The 19,883-nt window shown below is 39.9% G+C and overlaps 2 protein-coding genes across 2 annotated transcripts in view; one reads left to right on the top strand and one right to left on the bottom strand.

Annotated features, from left to right (window-relative positions):
* tecpr2 (tectonin beta-propeller repeat containing 2) overlaps positions 1-5,286 on the bottom strand; it is a 29,420-nt gene extending 24,134 nt beyond the window's left edge. Inside the window, exons 1-3 of the mRNA XM_054613750.1 lie at positions 5,171-5,286; positions 3,146-3,305; positions 2,909-3,049 (exon numbers count right to left, since the gene is read on the bottom strand). Of these exons, the coding sequence (XP_054469725.1) occupies positions 2,909-3,049; positions 3,146-3,277 (273 nt within the window). The 5' untranslated portion in view covers positions 3,278-3,305; positions 5,171-5,286. The remainder of the gene's footprint in view (positions 1-2,908; positions 3,050-3,145; positions 3,306-5,170) is intronic.
* A 5,195-nt stretch (positions 5,287-10,481) lies between these two features.
* On the top strand, positions 10,482-19,817 carry znf839 (zinc finger protein 839). Its single transcript, XM_054613995.1, has 10 exons — positions 10,482-10,851; positions 11,763-12,752; positions 12,922-13,053; positions 14,113-14,226; positions 14,350-14,442; positions 14,923-15,069; positions 15,843-15,947; positions 16,148-16,235; positions 16,684-16,828; positions 16,910-19,817. The coding sequence occupies exons 1-10, from the start codon at positions 10,813-10,815 to the stop codon at positions 17,403-17,405; spliced, it is 2,349 nt and encodes a 782-aa protein (XP_054469970.1). The 5' UTR covers positions 10,482-10,812; the 3' UTR covers positions 17,406-19,817.
* The last annotated feature ends 66 nt before the right edge of the window (positions 19,818-19,883 follow it).

Below are 19,883 nucleotides of genomic sequence, written 5' to 3'. Positions count from 1 at the left end.
TTTCTGGTTGCTCCACTGGTTTCGGGTTGCTCCACTGGTTCCTGGTTGCTCCACTGGTTTTGGTTTCTGGTTGCTCGACTGGTGTCTGGTTGCTCCACTGGTTCCCGGTTGCTCCACTGATTTTGGTTTCTGTTTTTTCCCGCTATTTTTGGTTTCTGGTTGCTCTTCACGTTTCTGGTTGCTCCATTGGTTTTGGTTTCTGGTCGCTCCATTGGTTTGTGGTTACTCCACTGGTTTCTGGTTGCTCCATTGGTTTTGGTTTCTGGTCGCTCCATTGGTTTCTGGTTGCTCCATTGGTTTTGGTTTCTGGTCGCTCCATTGGTTTCTGGTTGCTCCATTGGTTTTGGTGTCTGGTTGCTCCACTGGTTTATGGTTACAATACTGGTTTTGGAGTCTGGTTGCTCCATTGGTTTCTGGTTCCTCAGCTGGTTTCTAGTTGCTCCACTGGTTCCCGGTTGCTCTACTGGTTCCCTGTTGCTCCACTGGTTTCCGGTTGTTCCACTGATTTTAGTTTACTGGTTTTGCTGTCTGGTTGCTCAACTGGTTTCTGGTTGGCCACTGGTTCCTGGTTGCTCCACTTGTTTTGGTGTCTGGTTGCTCCACTGGTTTATGGTTACAATACTGGTTTTGGAGTCTGGTTGCTCCACTGGTTTCTGGTTCCTCAGCTGGTTTCTAGTTGCTCCACTGGTTCCCGGTTGCTCTACTGGTTCCCTGTTGCTCCACTGGTTTCCGGTTGTTCCACTGATTTTAGTTTACTGGTTTTGCTGTCTGGTTGCTCAACTGGTTTCTCAGCTGGTTTCTGGTTGTGCCACTGGTTCCTGGTTGCTCCACTTGTTTTGGTTTCTGGTTGCTCCACTGGTTTCTGGTTGCTCCACTGGTTTTGGTTTCAAGTTGCTCAACTGATTTTGGTTTCAAGTTGCTCCACTGGTTTTGGTTTCTGGTTGCTCCACAGGTTTCTGGTTGCTCCACAGGTTTCTGGTTGCTCTACTGGTTTTGGCGTCTGGTTGCTCCACTGGTTTCTGGTTCCTCAGCTGGTTTCTGGTTACTTCACTGGTTCCTGGTTGTTTGAATGGTTTCTTGTTTCTCCACTGGTTCCTGCTTGCTTCACTGGTTTCTATTTGTTTCAATGGTTCCCGGTTGCTCCACTGGTTCCTGATCTTTGTTGTCTCTGTGAGAACCCATAATGTTTCCACTCTGACCAGGTCAAAGGGTTTGAAAAGGTTTCTGACCACAAGAGGAACTTTATCAAATAAACAATTTAGGACAGGGGGACAATTCCACTGAGGACAGGGGGACAATTCTACCGAGGGCAGGGGGACAACACTACCGAGGACATGGGACAATTTCACTGAGGACAGGGGGACAACTCTACCGAGGGCAGGGGGACAATTCCACTGAGGACAGGGGGACAATTCTACCGAGGGCAGGGGGACAACTCTGCCGAGGACAGGGGGACAATTCTACCAAGGGCAGGGGGACAATTCTACCGAGGACAGGGGGACAATTCTACCGAGGACAGGGGGACAACTCTACCGAGGGCAGGGGGACAACTCTGCCGAGGACATGGGACATTTCCACTGAGGACAGGGGGACAACTATACCGAGGGCAGGGGGACAATTCCACTGAGGACAGGGGGACAACTCTACCGAGCGCAGGGGGACAATTCTACCGAGGACAGGGGGACAACTATACTGAGGGCAGGGGGACAATTCCACTGAGGACAGGGGGACAATTCCACTGAGGACAGGGGGACAACTCTACCGAGGGCAGGGGACAACTCTACCGAGGGCAGGGGGACAATTCCACTGAGGACAGGGTGACAATTCTACCGAGGACAGGGGACAATTCCACCGAGGACAGGGGGACAATTCTACCAAGGGCAGTGGGACAACTCTACCGAGGACATGGGACAATTCCACTGAGGACAGGGGGACAACTCTACAGAGGACAGGGGGACAACTCTACCGAGCGCAGGGGGACAATTCTACCGAGGACAGGGGGACAATTCTACCGAGGGCAGGGGGACAACTCCACTGAGGACAGGGGGACAACTCTACCGAGGACAGGGGGACAACTCTACCGAGGACAGGGGGACAACTCTACCGAGCGCAGGGGGACAATTCCACTGAGGACAGGGGGACAATTCTACCGAGGGCAGGGGGACAACTCTACCGAGGACAGGGGACAATTCCACCGAGGACAGGGGGGCAATTCTACCGAGGGCAGGGGGACAACTCTACTGAGGACATGGGACAATTCCACTGAGGACAGGGGGACAACTCTACCGAGGGCAGGGGGACAATTCTACTGAGGACAGGGGGACAGGTGTGTCTCCCTAAAGACCAGGTTCCAGCTGGACCTCCTGTAAAAACAGACTGACCTCCAGGCTGTACTTGTTCATGTGCGCACGGCGACGACAGTACAGGTAGAGCATGCCGATGCTGCTGCCCACCGCCAGGGGGACAATTCCACTGAGGACAGGGGGACAATTCTACCGAGGGCAGGGGGACAACTCTACCGAGGACAGGGGACAATTCTACCGAGGGCAGGGGGACAACTCTACCGAGGACATGGGACAATTCCACTGAGGACAGGGGGACAACTCTACCGAGGGCAGGGGGACAATTCCACTGAGGACAGGGGGACAATTCTACCGAGGACATGGGACAACTCCACCGAGGACAGGGGGACAATTCTACCGAGGACATGGGACAACTCCACCGAGGACAGGGGGACAACTCTACCGAGGGCAGGGGGAAAACTCTACCGAGGACAGGGGACAATTCTACCGAGGGCAGGGGGAAAACTCTACCGAGGACAGGCGGACAATTCTACTGAGGACAGGGGGACAGGTGTGTCTCCCTAAAGACCAGGTTCCAGCTGGACCTCCTGTAAAAACAGACTGACCTCCAGGCTGTACTTGTTCATGTGCGCACGGCGACGACAGTACAGGTAGAGCATGCCGATGCTGCTGCCCACCGCCAGGAAGTCACTGCTGCTGTCCAGAGCCGTCAGGTAGACGAGGACGGACCTGAACCCACGCTGCACCTGCAGAGAGAGAGGGGAGGCATCAACGTACTAACAGCATCAACGTACTAACAGCACTTTGGTCTGGGTTACTTCCTGGTTTGGACCGTTCAGTACCTTGGCTGGGATGGCATCCAGCAGATAGTAGAGCGGACAGAACTCCCTCAGGACCGAGGGCGGGGCCGTGGCGGGCAGGTTCAGAGGGGGTGGGGCCACAAGGGGCGGGGTTAGAGAGGGCGGGGCCGCCATGGTTCTGCCAAGGTGGACTCAACTGGTCCTGAAAATCAAATGAAAACCTCCTTATAGTTATTTATTGTTATGTTATTTATTATTTATAGTTATTGTTATATTATTTATAGTTATTTATTGTTATGTTATTTATTGTTATGTTATTTATTATTTATAGTTATTTATTGTTATATTATTTATAGTTATTTATTGTTATGTTATTTATTGTTATGTTATTTATTGTTATTTATAGTTATGTTATTCATAGTTATTTATTGTTGTTATTTATAGTTATCTATTGTTATGTTATTTATAGTTTTCTATAGTTATTTATAGTTATGTTATTTATAGTTATTTATTGTTATGTTATTTATAGTTATTTATTGTTATGTTATTTAATGTTATTTATTGTTATGTTATTTAATGTTATTTATTGTTATGTTATTTAATGTTATTTATTGTTATGTCATTTATTGTTATGTTATTTATTGTTATTTATTTTATGTTATTTATTGTTATGTTATTTATTGTTATGTTATTTATAGTTATTTATTGTTATGTTATTTAATGTTATTTATTGTTATGTTATTTAATGTGATTTATTGTTATGTTATTTATTTAATGTGATTTATTGTTATGTTATTTAATGTGATTTATTGTTATGTTATTTATTGTTATGTTATTTAATGTTATTTATTGTTATGTTATTTATTGTTGTTATTTAATGTGATTTATTGTTATGATATTTATTGTTATGTTATTTAATGTTATTTATTGTTGTTATTTAATGTTATTTATTATGTTATTTAATGTTATTTATTGTTATGTTATTTATTTAATGTTATTTATTGTTATGTTATTTATTTAATGTTATTTATTGTTATGTTATTTATTGTTATGTTATTTAATGTGATTTATTGTTATGTTATTTATTGTTATGTTATTTAATGTTATTTATTGTTGTTATTTATTGTTATGTTATTTAATGTGATTTATTGTTATGATATTTAATGTTATTTATTGTTATGTTATTTAATGTGATTTATTGTTATGTTATTTAATGTTATTTATTGTTGTTATTTATTGTTATGTTATTTAATGTGATTTATTGTTATGATATTTATTGTTATGTTATTTAATGTTATTTATTGTTATGTTATTTAATGTGATTTATTGTTATGTTATTTATTTAATGTTATTTAATGTGATTTATTGTTATGTTATTTATTTAATGTGATTTATTGTGATTTATTGTTGTTATTTATTTAATGTTATTTAATGTGATTTATTGTTGTTATTTATTTAATGTTATTTAATGTGATTTATTGTTATGTTATTTATTGTGATTTATTGTGATTTATTGTTATGTTATTTATTTAATGTTATTTAATGTGATTTATTGTTATGTTATTTATTTATTGTGATTTATTGTTATGTTATTTATTTAATGTTATTTAATGTGATTTATTGTTATGTTATTTATTTATTGTTATGTTATTTATTTAATGTTATTTAATGTGAGTTATGCATGGTTGACTGCGGACATAAGCAGCTGAGTGGAGGACGGTTTCCATGGAGATAAGCCCCTCCCCCCCCAGCGAGTGAAGCGGATGAACACAAACGGACCTGCGGTAACATGACGTCATGTGGGTCGGCTCTGACGTCATGTTGAATGGGGTTTGGTTGGTTAGCTTTAGCTCAGCATGCTGTTCTCCAACATGACAGCTGACAGAAAACATCCCATAAACAACATGACGTCCTCAAAGTCCCATAAACAACATGACGTCACTCAAAGTCCATAAACATCTGGTGATGCGTTAGCTTCTCTGCTAGCTAGCATCCTCTGACAGCAGCTAGCTCAGTGTTAGCAGCATGCTAACGTTAGCAGCAGGAAGAAGACCGTGAGACACTTACTGAAAGCTGCTGAAGGATCCGCTCAGACGAGACAGATGTTTTATGAACAGAACGACGTTAAGGCGGTGAGACACCGTCCTGTCTGTCTGACAGCCTCCATGTTGATCTGAGGTGTTGATCTGATGGGCGCCCCCTGCTGGCCGGCCGCGGAACGACACCCTGCGTTTATAGTTTATATTGTATACGTGTTAAATATGTTAAATATGTTATATATTTATATATATGTTATATTTATATATATGTTATATTTATATATATGTTATATATTATATATATATATATATATTTATATATTTATATATATTATATTTATATTTATATATATGTTATATTTATATTTATATATATTTATATATTTATATATTAATATATATTTATATATTTATATATATGTTATATTTATATATTAATATATATTTATATATTTATATATATGTTATATTTATATATATGTTATATGTTATATATTAATATATATGTTATATTTATATATATGTTATATGTTATATATATGTTATATATTAATATATATGTTATATATTAATATATATGTTATATGTTATATATTAATATATATTGACACATGACAATAAAAACACTGTGCAATAATAGTTAAAATAGTTTTTTTCTGTCTGTAAATATTATATTTCAGTTATTGTGTTTTTCTACTGTTTTTATTGCTTATTTATAATACTTTTTTTTTTTTTTTTTTTTTTTTTTTCATTATTTTTTTTTTTATCTTGTCTTTCTTTACTATGTCTCTTGTGTGCACTTTACTCTCTGCTGCTGTAAGCCTGCAAATTTCCCCGCTGCGGGACTAATAAAGGATTATCTTATCTTATCTTATCTTATCTTATCTTATCTTATCTTATCTTATCTTATCTTATATGTTATATTTATATATATGTTATATGTTATATATTAATATATATGTTATATGTTATATATTAATATATATGTTATATTTATATATATGTTATATATAATATATATATATGTTATATATATGTTATATGTTATATATATGTTATATATTAATATATATGTTATATATTAATATATATGTTATATGTTATATATTAATATATATGTTATATGTTAATATATATGTTATATGTTATATATATGTTATATATTAATATATATGTTATATGTTATATATTAATATATATGTTATAGTTATATATTAATATATATGTTATATATTAATATATATGTTATGTGTTATATATATGTTATATGTTATATATTAATATATATGTTATATGTTATGTATTAATATATATGTTATGTTTATATATATGTTATATATTAATATATATTTATATATTAATATATATGTTATATGTTATGTATTAATATATATGTTATATGTTATATATTAATATATATGTTATATGTTATGTATTAATATATATTTATATATATGTTATATATTAATATATTTATATATGTTATATAACATATATTAATATATATTTATATATATGTTATATATATATATATTTATATATATTATATATATATGTTATATGTTATATATGTTATATATTAATATATATGTTATATGTTATATATTAATATATATGTTATAGTTATATATTAATATATATGTTATATATTAATATATATGTTATGTGTTATATATATGTCATATGTTATATATTAATATATATGTTATATGTTATGTATTAATATATATGTTATGTTTATATATGTTATATATTAATATATATTTATATATTAATATATATGTTATATGTTATATATTAATATATATGTTATATGTTATATATTAATATATATGTTATATGTTATGTATTAATATATATTTATATATATGTTATATATTAATATATATGTTATATGTTATATATTAATATATATTTATATATATGTTATATATTAATATATATTTATATATATGTTATATGTTATATCTGTTATATATTAATATATATGTTATATGTTATATATTAATATATATTAATATATATTTATATATATGTTATATGTTATATAACATATATGTTTATATATATTTATATATATGTTATATATGTTAAATATGTTATATATTAATATATATGTTATATGTTATACATTAATATATATTTATAAATATGTTATATAACATATATATTTATATATATTTATATATATGTTATATATTAATATATGTTATATATTAATATATATGTTATATGTTATATATTAATATATATGTTATATATTAATATATATGTTATATATTATATATATTTATATATATTATATATTAATATATATTTATATATATGTTATATATATATATATATATTATATATTTATATATTTATATATATGTTATATGTTATATATTAATATATATTTATATACGTTATATATTATATATATTTATATATATATATATATTTATATATATTTATATATTAATATATATTAATATATTTATATATATATTTATATATGTTATATATTAATATACATTTATATATATGTTATATATTTATATATATGTTATATGTTATATATTAATATATTTATATATTTATATATATTTATGTTATATATTTATATATATGTTATATATTTATATATATGTTATATATTATATATATATTTATATATATATATATATTTATATATGTTATATATTTATATATGTTATATATTTATATATGTTATATATTTATATATATATTTATATATTTATATATATATGTTATATATTAATATATATTATATATATATTTATATATTAATATATATTTATATATATTTATATATTTTATATATTTATATATTATATATGTTATATATTTATATATGTTATATATTAATATATTTATATATGTTATATATTTATATATGTTATATATTTATATATGTTATATATTTATTATATATATATGTTATATATTAATATACATTTATATATTTATATATATTTATATGTTATATATTTATATGTTATATATTTATATATATGTTATATATTTATATGTTATATATGTTATATATTTATATATGTTATATATTTATATGTATTTATATATATGTTATATGTTATATATTCATATATGTTATATATTTATATATATGTTAAATGTTATATATTTATGTGTTATATATGTTATATATTTATATATCTTATATACTTATATGTATTTATATATATGTTATATGTTATATATTCATATATGTTATATATTTATATATATGTTAAATGTTATATATTTATATATGTTATATATTTATATATATGTTAAATGTTATATATTTATATATGTTATATATTAATATATATTTATATCTTTATACATTTATATATGTTATATATTTATATATTAATATATTTATATATGTTATATATTATATATATATTTACATATATATATATATTGATATATGTTATATATTTATATTTTTATGTATTTATATATTTATATATTATATATATTATATATATTTTTATGTATTTATATTTATTTATATATTTATATATATATATTCATGTATTTATATATTTACATATGTTATATATTTATATATATTTTTATATTTTTATGTATTTATATATTTATAATTTATATGTATTATATATATTTATGTATTTATATATGTTATATATTTATATATATATTTATATTTTTATGTATTTATATATTTATATATATTTATATATTATATATATTTTTACGTATTTATATATTTATATTTATATGTATTTATATATATTTATGTATTTATATATTACTGTCTCTGATATGTTATTATCTTAATCTCAGGAATATTTATTAATAAATTAAACAACGACGACAGGAAGCGGAAACGCAGTGACGGCTGGTTGGAAAACCTGGAAAGTGGATCGTTCTTCCATCTGAAAAGTCTTCAAGCTTTTCTACTTTAATTTTAAAATAATTAAGAGAACAGGTCAGTTAAGCTGCTTAAAATAACACTTGTAATACTTTCATAAGCATTTCTGTCATGCCTATAAAAGTTTTTATGATGCTTTTGTATGTAATGTATTGTCCTTTCTGTAGACCCGGAGTCTGGAATGAAGTACAAACATTTAAAAACTCTTTTCATATACATCCATATCTAAATATAAGCATTCTTACGCTCAATAGAATGAATAATTTGAGTTATAAAATAATAATTATTACAATGTTTGAAATTAAAACTCCGGTCCGGTGGAACTCCAGTCCGGGACGTGCGCGCTCCCGCGTGCTGACTGCTGAAGTAAGCTAGCCGTAGAGCTAGCCGGAGAGCTAGCCGCTAGCTGCTGCTCGTCCACGGCTCCCGTTAACGGCACCGGCGTCCCAACGGAGCGTTGAACCCAGCAACACGCGGAGGGTTCATCACCCAACACATACTCGGTGATATCGATCAGCGATCAGGTGGACCCGAGCCACCAGGTCTGAGCTAAGCTAACAGTTAGCCTCGCTGCCAAAATGGCGGACAACGAGGATGACAGCAGCTCGACCACAACACAGCCCGCCTCTCAGGGCCCCCTGCCCGGGGACAGTCCCCCGACACAGCCCGCCTCTCAGGGCCCCCTGCCCGGGGACAGTCCCCCGACACAGCCCGGTGCTGAGGACACCCTGCCCAGTGCTGAGGACACTCTGCCCAGTGCTGAGGACACCTGGACACAGCCCGGTGCTGAGGACACCCTGCCCAGTGCTGAGGACACTCTGCCCAGTGCTGAGGACACACTGCCCGGTGCTGAGGACACCCTGCCCGGTGCTGAGGACACCCTGCCCAGTGCTGAGGACACCCTGCCCAGTGCTGAGGACACTCTGCCCAGTGCTGAGGCTGGTGCTGAGGACACCCTGCCCAGTGCTGAGGACACTCTGCCCAGTGCTGAGGACACCCTGCCCAGTGCTGAGGACACTCTGCCCAGTGCTGAGGACACCCTGCCCGGTGCTGGTGCTGAGGACACTCTGCCCAGTGCTGAGGACACTCTGCCCAGTGCTGGTGCTGAGGACACCCTGCCCGGTGCTGAGGACACCCTGCCCGGTGCTGGTGCTGAGGACACCCTGCCCAGTGCTGGTGCTGAGGACACCCTGCCCGGTGCTGAGGACACCCTGCCCAGTGCTGAGGACACCCTGCCCGGGGACAGTCCACCGACGGGGTCCGGTGCTCAGCTGGCGGACTTGCTGCAGAGCCTCCCAGAGGAGCAGAGCCTCCTGGTGGGCGCAGACTTCAGCGGCCTGGTCCCGGACCTGGTGAACACCACCATCATCTACGTGCAGCCGGACGGCAGTCTGCTGGAGGGCTCCGGGCTGTCCCCAGAGGAGCAGCAGGCTCTGCTGGACCAGCTCACCAGGCAGCAGATCGTCCAGGTCTCCGATACCGAGGCCGCCCAGTTGATCCAGCAGAGCCAGCTGGTTAAAACCATCCCGGTCCATAACACGGCCCTGGACCCGAGCCAGCTGCAGCAGGTCATCAACCAGGTCACCAAGTCTCAGCAGCAGGTCCACGTCCAGGTCCCCCAGCAGACCGTGAAGCAGAAGGTCCAGGTCTCCCAGCAGACTCTGAAGCAGCAGAAGCAGGTCCAGGTTCCCCAGCAGAACTTAAAGTCCGGCTCCCAGAACAACGCCTCCCAGCAGCTAAAGAGTGTCGCTCAGCAGGTCGCCATGCAGACCGGGAGCTCGGTGCAGGTGGTCCAGAAGAAGGTGAGTCAGAAGAAGAGCCTGGTTCCAGATCAGTGTGGTTCACCTGGACTGTAGTGGAATCACCGTGTCCTGGTTCTGGTTGGGTCTGCTGCTCATCCAGCAATACTCTCTCACAGCAGGGGGTCCCAACCTGGGGGTCGGACCGCTAGAGGTCAGAGACCAGGACCAGGACCAGAACCAGGACAGACTCTCTAAATGTTTTTAATAATTCATCACCGATTCATCTGAAAAACATTCTGTCTGTCTCTCTCTCTGTCTCTCTCTCTGTCTCTCTATCAGTCTCTCTATCAGTCTCTATATGTCTCTCTCTCTGTCTCTCTGTCTCTGTCTCTCTCTGTCTCTCTCTCTCTCTCTCTCTCTCTCTCTCTCTCTCTCTCTCTGTCTCTCTCTGTCTCTCTCTGTCTCTCTGTCTCTCTCTCTGTCTCTGTCTCTCTCTCTCTGTCTCTCTCTCTCTCTGTCTGTCTCTCTCTCTCTCTCTGTCTCTCTCTCTCTCTGTCTGTCTCTCTCTCTGTCTCTCTGTCTCTCTGTCTCTCTCTCTGTCTCCCTCTCTGTCTCTCTCTATCTCTCTGTCTCCCTCTCTGTCTCTCTCTATCTCTGTCTCTCTCTCTGTCTCCCTCTCTGTCTCTCTCTCTCTCCCTCTCCTTCTCTGTCTCTCTATCTCTCTCTCTCTCTGTCTCTCTGTCTGTCTCTGTCGACCACCATGTGAATGCAGCATGAGTCTTCTTGTCCTTCAGCCTGGATTAAAGGACCACTTCCCCCTCAGTTAATCATAGGCTGTTCTGGAGCTTTCGGCTCTATCTCATGATCTTCATCATCCTGAGATCCTGATATCTTCATCATGAAGCAGCTGTGTGTCACAGGTTCGATCCCTCTAGTGTTTTCATCTGGTTTTTGGTTTTCTGTCCTTTCAGTCGGAGCCCGTCAGGATCCAGATCCAGGTGCCCCCCAAAAAGGAAGTGAAGTCCGTGTCGGCCCTCCAGCAGAAGAGCGTATCGGTCAATAATCCGCAGGTGAAGCTTTCGGCCAATGGCAGCGCTCAGATCATCCACATCCAGCCTGTGGTTGGTCAGTCGGGTCAGCAGTTCTTCCTGCAGCAGAACCCGGGGGACCCCCCCATCCAGCTGCTGCTGCAGAGCCCCGCCCCTGTTGTCGGATCTCTGCTCCCATTGGTCCACAAGCTGGGAGGCCAAACAACATCAGCATGCACCAGTTCAAGCCCGAGTCAGAAACCTGCAAGGTCCCCCATCAGAGTCCAGACCCCCTCCATCGTCAAGACCCCGCCTTCCTCCGTCCCGCTAATTAAAACCCCTGCTAACGGTACCATCACAGTTGCCAGTAAGAGTCCAGGTAAACCACCTGCAGTCACACCTGCTGTTACCCAACCCGCCACAGTAGCCCCTCCCCCAGCAGTGAAGGACAGAGACAGGGAGAAAGAGAAGAAGGCGAAGAAGAAAGAGAAGAGGGCAGCGAAGGTCCAGACCAGATCTGGTCGAGTCTCCAGACCACCAAAGTACAAAGCCAAAGACTACAAGTTCATAAAGACAGAGGACCTGGCGGATAGCCACCAGTCCGACTCCGACGACTACTCCGATATGAGCGTGGAGGAGGAGGATGGTGGGAGGAAGGATGGCCCCGCCCCCGGCGTCTCTCTCACCTACAGCCACAAGTCCCGGTCCCACCGCTGCCAGACCTGTGACAAGGCCTACATTGGTCTCGGAGGCCTGAACCGGCACTACAAACTGAACCCAACTCACGGAGAGCCGGATCCGCCCGACAACGCACCACACCCCCTCAGAGACGACAGCCAATCACAGGAGACCAAAACAGGAGCTGTCAGAGAGGAGGAGGAGGAGGAGGAGGAGGAGATGGAGGACAAACTTGTTGACACGGCATCAAACAGAGTAAGAGACCAATCCAATCAGAGCTCAGGTCTATTATTGACTGGTTACCTGCTGGTTAATTAATAACTAGTTTATTACTACATGGTTGACTTACTAGTTATTAAATGAGTAGTCAACTCCCGTCTGTCTGACTAGGAATTAACTAACTAACTAACTTTACTGTCTTCAGGTGGAGGGGGGTCCAGCATCAGCTGTAGGACTCAGGGGCCTCCATCCACGTGGCCCCGGCAGGCCCCGAGGGCGAGGAAGGGGGCGTGGACGGGGACGGGGGCGGGGACGATCACTGGGACCGCTTCCTAAAGTGAGTTCACTTATGAATCCATTATTATTGATCTAACACTTAAAATTCTAATTTAAAAATTCTAATTTAACCACTGAATATCACCTGTACAGTCTGACACTGTAACACACCTGTACAGTCTGACACTGTAACACACCTGTACAGTCTGACACTGTAACACACCTGTACAGTCTGACACTGTAACACACATGTACAGTCTGACACTGTAACACACATGTACAGTCTGACACTGTAACACACCTGTACAGTCTGACACTGTAACACACCTGTACAGTCCAGTCAACAGTCTGACACCGTCTCATTAACACAACAACAGAAAGGGTTTTAACGAAAATAATAGGTTAGTAACTAAACTAAGATAAGATAATCCTTTATTTATAAATGTACAGGATTTACAGCAGCATCGAGTATAGTGAAAACAAGAGACAGTAAAAAAACATCAAAACAAGTATTATAAATAAGTAATAAAAACAGTAAAGAATATTAAATAAGTTATAAAAAGTAAAAAAAATCCACATAACCAAAATATTATATAAACAGACAGTATAACTATTATTGCACAGATTGTTTATATTGCACAGATGTTTGGTATGTGTGGTCTACTGGGAGCAGAGTTGGTTGTGCAGCCTGACGGCAGCAGGAAGGAAATACCTGCAGTACCTCTCCTTCACCACCGGGGTAGGAGGTGTGTGAAGGAGCTGCACAGATCCTCCTGTCTCCCACTACTTCCACCGTAACCAGTGGACACCCCAGCACACTGCTGGCCTTCTGAACCAGTTTGTTTAGTCTCTTCCTGTCGGCTGTCGAGATGCTGCTGCTCCAGCAGACCTCCATAGAAGATGCGAACAGCAAATAGACCACGACAAACTCGATGTGTCTAGCTGCCATAGTGCACTGCTGTTAAAAGCAATTAAACAAGTGACAAAAGTAACAAGTAACACATATAAAAGAAGAAGCTCAGTGGTGAGCAGGAGCTGCTATAAAAGGCTGCCACTCGTGCGGCGCCGGATGAATACCTCGGGCTAATTAACGGCTCACTTCATTGGTCCACTCTCTCAGGTGACGGTGGGCCTTGTCAGTAGGCGGGGCCGTCGCGGCCGACCTCCTAAGCTTGCCGTCACCATGGTTACCGCAGAGCAGCAGGTGGAGACGAGACGAGACAGACTGCAGGAGGTAAGAGAAGGAAGTGGAGGTGTGGACTTTCAAAGTAAAGTTTTTCTTCAAAGACATAAATAAATGAGCTTAATGAAGACCAACAGGTGTGTTGTTGTTTCCATGACGACGGTGTGTTTACAGCTGGTGGAGCAGTGTGAGGATGAGGAGCTCATGGACATTGTACTTCCTCGTTTGACCAAAGTGTTGAGTCTCTGGGAGGTGCTTTTGGCAAAGGTACATGTACACTGCATATACATATTCTATATGTACCTATAAAGATATTGTATGTATACAGTACACACTACAGTATTTATATATATATATATATATATATATACATACACACACACACACACACACACACACACACACACACACACACACACGGGTTAAATAAGTATTGAACACGTCACCATTTTTCTCAGTAAATATATTTTCTGTGTCATTCCATTTTATTACACATAACTTAATTTCTGAACTTATTTGTTTGGTTGTCTTTGTATGTATGGATTACTTGGGTTGTTACCGACATCTGGTGAACATTTCACGTCAATAGCATATATTGACATACATACATACATACATACACTGTAAAAATCCTCCACTGTTCCATAAATCACTGTGGAGATACAGTCCAGGTCTTCTTTCAGGTGTGTTCCTTCTCCGGTAGTACTGACGAGAAGAAAACTACGTTGTGTCCTCTGGTTGTTTCAGGTGGAGGGCTGCAGTCCGGCTCGGACTCGGTTTCCAGACATTTACCGTGAGTTTGAGTCCCTGCAGGCGCAAGTGAGACAGGCGGCTCAGGATTACATCATCAGCCCGCAGGGCGGAGTGATGCCTCTGGAGGTCAGGAACATAGAGGTGAGAAGTTCTACCGTGTTTTATTTTCATTCTGCTGTTGGTTCTATGTAGCAGTATACAGGGGGCCAGACCTGTACTGTATTGTACTGTAATGTACTGTATTGTACTGTACTGTAGTGTACTGTACTGTATTGTACTGTATTGTACTGTATTGTACTGTATTGTACTGTAGTGTACTGCATTGTACTGTATTGTACTGTATTGTACTGTATTGTACTGTATTGTACTGTATTGTACTGTACTGTACTGTAGTGTACTGTATTGTACTGTATTGTACTGTATTGTACTGTACTGTATTGTACTGTATTGTACTGTACTGTACTGCATTGTACTGTATTGTACTGTATTGTACTGTAGTGTAGTGTACTGTATTGTACTGTAGTGTACTGCATTGTACTGTATTGTACTGTAGTGTACTGTATTGTATTGTAGTGTACTGTATTGTACTGTACTGTACTGTACTGTACTGTACTGTACTGTACTGTAGTGTACTGCATTGTACTGTATTGTACTGTAGTGTACTGTATTGTAGTGTACATACTGTATTGTACTGTACTGTAGTGTACCGTACTGTAGTGTACATTACATTACATTACATTACAGTCATTTAGCAGACGCTTTTATCCAAAGCGACTTACAGGAAGTGTATTCAACATAGGTATTCGCAGACTGCAATGTCCTGTATTTTACTCTACTGTACTGCACTGTATTGTAGTGTAGCGTACTGTACTCTACTGTACTCTACTGTACTATAGTGTCCTGTGGCGTTTCAGGTCGCCAGGTCTCTGGGAATCCTGGACGAGGTGAACAGGATGAAGGTGGTTCCTGGAGCGTCTCCGGGCTCCAGTCTGACCAATAAGAACGTCCGATACATGGAGGTAAACACACCATCAGCACAGTTTGATTCTGAAACCTGATCCAGGCCGGTCTGGTGTCTTTGGACACATGTTAACATCAGAGCCTGATTTCAGAGACCTGGATCTGTTAACTGTTGTACTCTGATAGAAACCAGGACTCTGTGGCAGCTAAACTCCTGATCCAGGTTCAGTCTGATTCAGTCAGAAACTGTGTTTCCCAGAATTCCAAGATGCTGCCGCCTTCAAAGAGATTTAAGATGGAGAACAGCGTTCCAATTCACCAGAATGGCATCGAGACACACCGACCAGGTACAAATACTTCAACCATACTACACCCTGCTGCATCCACCTTACTGCATCTGTGCTACACCCTGCTGCATCTGTACTACACCCTGCTGCATCCACCTTACTGCATCTGTACTACACCCTGCTGCATCCACCTTACTGCATCTGTACTACACCCTGCTGCATCTGTACTACACCCTGCTGCATCCACCTTACTGCATCTGTACTACACCCTGCTGCATCTGTACTACACCCTGCTGCATCCACCTTACTGCATCTGTACTACACCCTGCTGCATCCACCTTACTGCATCTGTACTACACCCTGCTGCATCTGTACTACACCCTGCTGCATCTGTGCTACACCCTGCTGCATCTGTACTACACCCTGCTGCATCTGTACTACACCCTGCTGCATCTGTACTACACCCTGCTGCATCTGTGCTTGTTAATATAACTGTGTTCTTTCCAAGGTGGGACTGCAGTCACCCCTGTGGCCCCTGTGGCTCCTGTGGCTCCTGGTACCTCCTCTCTGAAGCCCTGCTCGGTCTCCGTCTCTCCTCTGGTGATTCCAGCCGGATCCAAACTGCTGACCACCAGTGCAGACCCTGCCTCCAGGTGAGGTGGCCCCGCCCCCTGTCATCTGTCACCAGGTTTACATGGCTGGTCTGATTTAAATGTGTTTCTCTGGTCCCTCAGCTCCATGCCCTTCACCCAGGCTCCGCCCTCTGCGATGCCAATGGAGGTGGCCCTACATGAGGACCAGGGGATGGGGCCTCTGCATACCAACGTCCAGGTGAAGTCTTTGCAGACAAACCAGGACCAGGTTTTGAGCACCAGTGACATCACAGCCCAAATGAAGGAGATTGAGAAAGCTCTGGGTTCAAGTACTGAGACTAACACAGACTCAAAGGAACCTGATTCCAGCGCCACCCAGACACCCGAGTCTGTGCAGACTGTGGCTTCCTCTCAGCTCCAGCAGGGGTCCAAAGAGCTCCAGGAGGGTCAAGAGATCTACATCCAGACCGAGGGCCTGACGGTCCAGCTGGCAGAGCCCGGTGCAGACCGGATTGTGATTGTCAACGGGCCTGACGGGACCACCATGCACATCCAGACCCCAGAGGGGGTCCCATTGGAGGCGGTCCAGGCCCTGCTGGGCATCGAGGCTTCAGACGGAGCCAAAGCTCCTCAGTGAACCCTGTACTGAATCTTGACTGATTTCGACTGAGCAAAACCAGAATCTGACCTGAACCTCATCACACTGACAGGGAGGGGCTGGATCTTTTTAGGTGGTATTTATAAAGTGTATAACTGTGGGTGTAGTGAACACAGCAGCCTGAAGGGGGCACTAACAGACCGCAGACTGCTGGTTTGGGGTTTCAAGGGTTTCTGTGTGCTCCACCCTGTTGAATATGTTTCAGTGTTACACCTGAGGACAAACAGGACCAACGGTTCCTCTAATCTCAGACCTGGGTCGTTCTTTCTTCATCAGACACAACAAAGATCTGCCAACAAAGAGCTGCCGTCTCTCCAATTTACATTTTATTTTGTGATGGTCATATGTAATATTTAAAGATTTCTACAGATAACCTGATCAATAAATCCTGACCTCAGCTCAACAGATTCAACATCTAAATACGAGCGATATTATTTAATGGAGAGATGATGAGGGAACCAGTTTGTGACGACGTAGTGTGAATTCTAGGTCGTATTCCTAGTTTCAGTTCAGCTCCTCTGTTGACGGGTTGGTTCCGTTCTCACCTGTGATGATGTCAGCAGCCTGATCCTCCTGCTGGTTTTTAAGGAATCTGAAGTGATTGTAAATTTGTAAACTAGTTTTTTTGCCCCAGTGTTTCAGTTCTTGAACTTGTTCATTTCAAAATAGAAACTGATTAGTTGACTGTTTATATGTAGGATATGAAAGTCTAAAAAAAGTTGCACTATTTTATTACTTTTTTATAAAACAAACATTTCCAAATGTAAACTGGACGTTTGTACTTGTTTGGAGAATCGACATGATGGACTGTAATTGGAGGAAATGGAACTGAATTGATGGTGTTGATTGTTGCTGAATGCATTAAACACATTTCAAGTTCCTCCAATAAACTGATGTGACAAACCCAACTCTGTGCTCTGGTTTGTGAAGTTTATTGAATGTCACCGGATAATAACGATGTGTTTGAAGATGATGTCTCTTGGAGCTGGACAGACCTTGTAAACCCCAAATTGTAGAGATGGTGAACTGAGGACATCTGGTTGAGGACTCTCTCCCTGCGAGGTCTTCAACTCTCAGCTCTGGAACAATTTCTCTTGGATCCAGGAGGAGGCTGGCGACATGGAAGACGAGTGGGCAACGTTCAGAGCCTCCATGTGGAAGCTGCTGCTGGTAGCTGTGTTCGGTGAAGGTCGAAGCTGCAACCACAGAACTCGCTGGTGGACAGAAGGGTCTCCAGAAACAGAAGACCGGTACCGGTTGGCCAGAAGGGCTGCAGCTGTGGAGGTCGCCGAGGCCAAGGCCCCGGTGGGGGAGGAGTCCGGGAGACCATCGAATAGGAACCTCCGGTTGGCCTCAAGAAAGTTCTGATAAGCCGTGAGAGGACTCGGAAAAGGAAAGCAGGGCCCTAAGCTTGTCCGCTCTGGGCTGCAGTAGAAACATGGCGGACTCCGTAGAAGAAGATCCACTCTATGTCGATACACAGATTCTTAGTCTCACTAATGAAAATACAGTTATGAATAATATATTCAGTTTCTGCCAGTTAATCCCCCTAAATGTTACACACTGTTCCTTTGATTAGTTTATTTAAATGAGTTACTTCAATTAGTTGAATTAAGTTGGTTTGACTAGGTTTCATTCATTAGTTTAGTTTAATGTAGATTAGTAGTTTTGATTTAGTGAGTTATAAGATCTTTACCGTCCTTCAGTTCTCAGAGCGATCTGCTGACGGCAGTGGATGAGTCTTCATCACCTTCACCTTCATCACCTTTGTTGCAGCAGACAGGTGGAGCTTCAGAGCTGCAAGCAACTACCAGGGTATCACACCGCTCAGCCTCCCTGGGAAACTTTATTCCAGGGACATCCAAAGGAGGCTCTGAGCGACTGTCAAACCTCAGATGCATGAGGAGCAATGCAGAATCCGTCCTTGACTCGGTTCCTGTGCATGTTGTCTTTTGTCACCAAGCCCGTTTGTGATTTTCATGGACAGGATTTCATAGAGCAGCTGGTGGACGAGGGTGTCCCGAATTGCATCCCTGCTTTTTGCAGATGATGAGGTTCGATTGGCTCCTTCAGAACTCTGAGGCCATGGTTCTCTATCAGAAATCATGGGAAGTCTTTGTTCTGGACCGCTGCTCTCAATCTACAAGTCACTCTAAGTGTTGACCCTCAGCTAAGGGCCTGAGCTTTGGGTAGTGACCTTTATATCTCGTCTGGCCCGGTAACACCTTGGGGTCCACCAAGAGGAGCTGAAGAGCGTTGATGGGGAGAGGGATGTCTGGAACCACCTCCTAAGCCTGCAGCCCCTTCGACCCGACCCGACCCGGAGAAGCAGAATCATTGGATGGATTATGAACTGAAGTACGTCATTAAATTGTCTGAGTCGATGTCAGCAGAAGGAACACCGCAGCATGTTTTCTATTGCTCCAGAAACAGATTTTTTTTACATCAGAATCTGGA

This window comes from Anoplopoma fimbria, chromosome 15, assembly GCF_027596085.1.
Source record: "Anoplopoma fimbria isolate UVic2021 breed Golden Eagle Sablefish chromosome 15, Afim_UVic_2022, whole genome shotgun sequence".
NCBI classification, from domain to species: Eukaryota; Metazoa; Chordata; class Actinopteri; order Perciformes; family Anoplopomatidae; genus Anoplopoma; species Anoplopoma fimbria.
This window is presented reverse-complemented; position numbering and strand designations above follow the sequence as displayed.

Coding starts and splice junctions, on each gene's coding strand:
- znf839 (XM_054613995.1), top strand. CDS start 10,813: ATGCAGACCGGGAGCTCGGTGCAGGTGGTCCAGAAGAAG. Junction 14,443..14,922: donor GGGAGGTGCTTTTGGCAAAG/GTACATGTACAC, acceptor TGGTTGTTTCAG/GTGGAGGGCTGCAGTCCGGC. Junction 16,829..16,909: donor AGTGCAGACCCTGCCTCCAG/GTGAGGTGGCCC, acceptor CTGGTCCCTCAG/CTCCATGCCCTTCACCCAGG.